The 6,000-nt window shown below is 52.9% G+C and overlaps 1 protein-coding gene across 6 annotated transcripts in view; it reads left to right on the top strand.

Moving 5' to 3' along the window:
* ATP6V0A1 (ATPase H+ transporting V0 subunit a1) overlaps positions 1–6,000 on the top strand; it is a 73,145-nt gene that overhangs the window by 61,439 nt on the left and 5,706 nt on the right. For all 6 annotated transcript variants that reach the window (XM_025363678.1, XM_025363680.1, XM_025363681.1 and 3 more), the window contains 2 exons: positions 2,879–2,996; positions 3,304–3,475. In XM_025363678.1, the coding sequence (XP_025219463.1) occupies positions 2,879–2,996; positions 3,304–3,475 (290 nt within the window). The remainder of the gene's footprint in view (positions 1–2,878; positions 2,997–3,303; positions 3,476–6,000) is intronic.

The following is a 6,000-nucleotide window of genomic DNA, read 5'->3' on the forward strand; positions in this document are numbered from 1 at the left end:
CAGACCATCAGCATATGCAGCTTCACAGGCAAAAGACCTGCAGGCCCATCACATGTTGGGGACTAGCAAGTATTCAGCTTGGCTGGAGCAGAGGCAGGGGCGGGGAACTGGGGACAGGTGAGACTGGAGGTTGGCAGAAACCAGCCATAGTAGTTTTTGCCTCATTTGGACAACAAGGAGCCATCCAAGAGACGATGGTGAAGCTGGTGGTGACATAGCCATGGTGCATTGAGGAAATACCCCCAGTGACCATGTTGTAGGGTATATTGGGTTGGGGAGGGGCAAGGTCAGGAGGCATGGACACATCATTTGATGTCATTCAGGACAGAACAGAAAGCCTGAAGTGAAGTAAGGTGTTTGTAGGACGAGTTGGAAAGGAAGGAACCAATATGAGATATTAAAGAAGTGAAAGCTATAGGTCCCAAGGCCAGGCGCGGTGGCTCACGCCTGTAATCCCAGCTACTTGGGAGGCTGAGGGAGGAGAATCACTTGATTCTCCTGGGAGGCAGAGGTTGCAGTGAGCTGAGATCATGCCACTGCACTCCTGTTTCAAAAAAGGAAAAAAAAAAAAAAACCTCGATAGAGACTAAAAAGAACTGTCCGGAGAGGTAGGAGGAAAACCAAGGGGAGGCAGGTATTTCAAGAAGGAGGAAGAGGCCATAGTGACAGACACTGCAAGAGCATGGACAAGGACACAGAACGTCTGTTAGCTTTAACAACTGGGCCGGGTGCGGTAGCTCACGCCTGTAGTCCCAGCACTTTGGGAGGCCAAGGTGGGTGGATCACCTGAGGTCGGGAGTTCAAGACCAGCCTGGCCGACATGGTGAAACCCCATCTCTACTAAAAGTACAAAAATCAGCCAGGTGTGGTGGTGTGCGCCTATAATCTCAGCTACTAAGGAGGCTGAGGCAGGAGAATTGCTTGAACCCGGGAGGCAGAGGTTGCAATGAGCTGAGATGACGCCACTGCACGCCAGCCTGGGTGAACAGTGAAACTCTATCTCAAAAAAAAAAAAAAAAGATGTAACAACTGGGAGGTCAGGGTGACCTTGCTAAGTAGAGGCATTTTGTGGAGGAGTGAAAGTGGAAGCCAGGGTGCAGTAGGGTGACGACTGGCTGGGCAGAGAGGAAACTGAGGCAGAGGATGTGGACATTGACTCTGCAGCGATTCATGGTCGGTCATGGCTGATTGATACTGGGTGTGTGCTGAGCGGCAGACTCATAAGTGCTAGGCTGGATTTCTCACCCAGTCCTTGCCTCTCCTCAGAATGCCTGCAGGAAGCTGGGAATGAAGGAGAGAAGGCAAGGGTAAGGCCTGGAAGCGAGGCTTCTCTCCCGTCCTGCACTTTTTTCAGTGGGAGAAACTTGAGGTGGAATGAAAACACGGAAGGGTTGGCTGTAAGGGAGCCCAGTGGTCACTGCCCCCCTGGCCCATAGGAGTAGAGATCAGCACTCCTGGGAGCCATGGACTTCTTCCTTTCGATGCAGGCCCTGTGGCAGCAACCAGCAGTGGTAGGAAAGAGCTCTTAACCACGGTGTTACGATTTCGGAAACTCAGGGAACTAGGATTACCCTAGTTTTCAGGGTAAGTAAGGACACTTGAAGAGCCTGTTCTGGAAGAAAAGCCCAGAAATAGACTAGGTGTCGATAGAGGTGAGGGAAAAGCAGACGTTTGCCCAGAGATGGCATGGTGGAGTCAGCCCCCTCCACACTGGCTGCACCCCTGTGGCCTGGGCTGTTGTGGCTTTACCAGCTGAGCCACTTTCTCCCATCCCCATGTTCTCAGTGATTTCCCAAGGCATTTCTGGTGTCCTTTGGGAGTGGAATCACGTGGGTTTTTAAAGGAACTGCTGCGAAAATAGACCCTGATCTGAAGGCAGGGGCCGATGGGGAGGCCACTGAGCCCTCAGGAGTGTCTGAAAGCTCAGAGGATTGTGGTCTGGGCTCTGTGGGGGAAGCCCCGTAAGGGAGTGCCTCCTGGTCTTTGGTCAGCCTGACAGAGTGAGAGGCCCAGGGAAAGTACCTGGGGCTTCCAGAATATACCAAATTCAAAAGCCCACGTTCACCCCTGACTGTGCTTGGAGCAATCCTGAAAGTGCACTCCCAAGAGCTTGTTCCAGCCCATTCCTTTATTCTGGAAATAATTCTTGGTATTGAAAGGAAAACTGGGACAAAGGGAGCTTGAGGAAAATGAAAACAAACAAACTGGAGATGTGCTGTTTGGCCTTAACCCATGTGGAAATTCGTACACTCCGTTAGGATTTCCCTGTACATGGTGGTGAAATCATGTAGGGAAAAAAAAATCACCATGTAATCTCTTTAGACGTCACAAAAGAAAAAGAAGGTTATCTTGCTCCCTAAAGGCTGTAAAAAGAATAAGTAAAGTGGCTGTAGAGGCCTAGTCTTCTCAGGACAGTGTCCAGATTGAGAGCCCATCTCCTGAAGCACAGTCTGGGGAAAATCCCTTCCTGCCCTCCTGCAGGTCCTTAGGGTCCCAGACTCAGACAGTCACTTTCCCAACAGTGTCTCAACTCAGCACACGCTCCCCTCTTGAGCACAGAGCCCCAGAGGGAGAAAAACAAATGTGTCAAGAAGAATCTTACTAAGATGTAGTTAATGAAAATGTAGTGTATTGAGGGGAATGGAGGTGTCCCAGGTGAGGGCTAAGCCAGGCAGGATTTTTGGGGAAGGCATTGCCGAAATCACCACCTGAGTTCAACACTGGGTGCTTCTGGCCGCTCCAAAGTTGAGGTGCCAACCATGGGAAGTGCAGTCCCCTGCCCTGGCCCAGGTTCAAAGCGCCAGGTAGCCACAACTCAGAATGCCTGCACATTCCCCTCCTAGCCTTATGTTTTCTCTCTGGTTTCCTCTCACGACAGTTTGACTTTGGGGACACCATGGTCCACCAGGCCATCCATACCATCGAGTACTGCCTGGGCTGCATCTCCAACACTGCCTCCTACTTGCGACTCTGGGCCCTCAGCCTTGCTCATGCGCGTGAGTACCCCTCTCCGGGCTCCGGAACTCTAGTTTCCCCCTCTGTGGTCGTACTCTCAGTTGGGGAGCTTAAGTAGAATGGAAATTACATGAAGGTTCTGGAATTATTCAGGTTCCTGAACGCAAGGAGAATGAGTACAGACAGGAGGCTCGGCACTTTTGCCAGGTTAGCTCTGCATGGCGGTCCCACTAAGGCAGTGGGAAGCCAGGGTCCAGGGAACCCTAGTGGGGGAATGGCAGAGCAAAATTCGTGCCTACAGCTGCCTCTTGCCAAACTGCACTGGATTTTGTGTCTCCCATTCCCCAGAGCTGTCTGAGGTGCTTTGGACCATGGTGATCCACATCGGCCTGAGCGTGAAGAGCCTGGCAGGAGGTTTGGCGCTGTTCTTCATCTTCGCTGCCTTTGCCACCCTGACCGTGGCCATCCTCCTGATCATGGAGGGCCTCTCAGCCTTTCTGCATGCACTGCGCTTACACTGGTGAGGGGCAGTGGGGCAGGGCGGGCGTGGGGGTGGATGTGTCCTTAGCTGCGGTGAGAGGGCAGCTTTTCTCCCAACACAGCCCTGCAGCTCTGTGCAGGAAACATGAGCTGGCCCTGCACTAGCTTTACCTCAGGACACCCCAGCACCAGCTTTGCCACTGAGTTTCAGACAGAAAAGCACAACTCAGCCTTCCCTAGACTCTAGGGAGAGGTCCCTGGTGAGTGGTGTCAGGTCCCGCTCCCTGCCTTTAGCTGTCCCCAGTGCTCCTGATTTTGGCTTAGAGGGGCTGCTGGGGTCATAGGGTTTCTGGTTTTCTCTCTGGTGTGTAACTCTTCTGTCTTCAGAACAGTGGAAGCAGCTCTGGATTGGATGCTAAGTGCAGGAAAGGCTAGAGCACACTGCACCCCAGCTTTGCCCTCGTTGTTCTGTCATTGTGCCAGGGGTCTTTGAGTTGGACCCTTGGCAGCTCCATTGTGGGCTGGGGGGATTCCTGGCTCTATAGGGTGAAGGTTGGTACACTCACGAAGCTTCTTCAGAAGGGCAGGTTTGGGGTGGTTCTGTTTGTTTTCTTTAATGGACTCCTAATGGCTCTGTGTGGAGAAAGCATGAGTTCAGCCTCTGGGACTGGGAGAGCGGGGGTGTAGTCTGGGCTGTGACCACCTCAAACCAGGGTTGCCAGATTTAGCACATAAAAACACAGTGTGGCCGGGTGTGGTGGGTCACGCCTGTAATCCCAGCACTTTAGGAGGCTAAGGCAGGTGAATCACTTGCCTCAGGAGGTGATTCGAGGTCAGGAGGAGGTCAGGAATTCGAGACCAGCCTGGCCAACGTGGTGAAACCCCGTCTCTACTAAAAATGCAAAAATTAACCAGGTGTGGTAGCACATGCCTGTAATCCCAACTACTTGGGAGGCTGAGGCAGGAGAATTGCTTAAACCCAGGAGGTGGAGGTTGCAGTGAGCCAAGATTCTGCCACTGCATTCCAGCCTGGGCAACAAAGCAAGACTCTGTCTCAAAAAATAAAAAAAAAAAAAAAATACAGTGTGTATTTCACATAAACAACAAATAATTTTTTCAGTATGAGTATTTCCCAAATGTGCATGGGACATGCTTATACTAAAAACTGGGGCAGTCTGTATTTTCTGTGGCTGTTCCACCTCAGACTCCACTTCTTTGGGTCTCTATTTCCTCCTTTATGTTGTGATTCTCTTTTTTGGGGTCTCCAAACCCCAGTGGCTCTGGAAGTTCTGGCCCCTCTCCCCAGAGAAGCACTCACACACTCCTCCTGTTTTACGAGCATAGGGGTCTGACTCACTGGTGTGCCTTGGAGGCCCCTGGATGGGATGCTCTGTGTTCATGAGCCCAAGGCCAGAAGAAGACTATGAATGTTCTCTTCGTTCTCCAAACCTGAAGAAAATCCAGCATCTGAACCTGAGAAACTCCTTCCCCACTCCCCTTTATCTTTGATTTTCTCATGGCTGGGTGACCGCGAGCCTCCTCAAAGATTCAGCTGTGGGTTTTTCTGAATGACGGGCGGAGGGTGAGGCATGGAAGGGCAAGACGTGGCTGGGGTGCACTCTTCTTCAGAAACCCTGCTGTGTCAGTAGACGTAGCTTCCTCTGGCCTGGCTCTCTTCTGTCTGGCCTCCCTCCTCCCCACCCAGCTCATCTGGCTGGCCCCCGTATTCTCAGCTTATCAGCCGACCCCCCTCCCCCAAGCACACTTCCTCAGCCCTCCTCGATGCACGAGAAACCTCTGAGGATTCACTTTTTCTTGCCCCTTGGTCTCCTTCCTTTTCTTTTCACTCCTGTCCCTTGAGCCCTGGGTTTGAGGGAACAGTGACCACCTCACCTTGATTCCAGCCCACGTGGGTAGCCAGTCATCTCCTCCCTGGGCAGGGCGGGAGCCGGGCACTGCTGCAGAGCAAGGTCGCCTGGGCCTGAGCCTGGTTTTGTTGCCAGAGGATTGCTTCCTCCTCAGGCTCACCTGTGGCCTCCCCGTGTCTTCCCATGTCCCCCTGAACTGAAGTGATGAGTGACAGGACAGCAGGCTTCCGAATCGGGCGACCTGGGTTGGAATTCCAGCTCTGTCACAGCAGGGAGGGGACCTGAGCAGAACATTCACTACCAAGGTTACTGTGAGCAAGTAGGAAGTAATGCACACACCAGGTGCTGCCACAGCAAAAAGCAGGTGCTCCAGGATGGGTCGCGGCTGCTCTGCTTAAAAGTGGGATGCCGGGCCGGGCGTGGTGGCTCAAGCCTGTAATCCCAGCACTTTGGGAGGCCGAGACGGGCGGATCACGAGGTCAGAAGATCGAGACCATCCTGGCTAACACAGTGAAACCCTGTCTCTACCAAAAAATACAAAAAACTAGCCGGGCGAGGTGGCGGGCGCCTGTAGTCCCAGCTACTCGGGAGGCTGAGGCAGGAGAATGGCGTGAACCCGGGAGGCGGAGCTTGCAGTGAGCTGAGATCTCGCCACTGCACTCCAGCCTGGGCGACAGAGCGAGACTCCGTCTCAAAA

This window comes from Theropithecus gelada, chromosome 16, assembly GCF_003255815.1.
Source record: "Theropithecus gelada isolate Dixy chromosome 16, Tgel_1.0, whole genome shotgun sequence".
Classification (NCBI taxonomy): domain Eukaryota; kingdom Metazoa; phylum Chordata; class Mammalia; order Primates; family Cercopithecidae; genus Theropithecus; species Theropithecus gelada.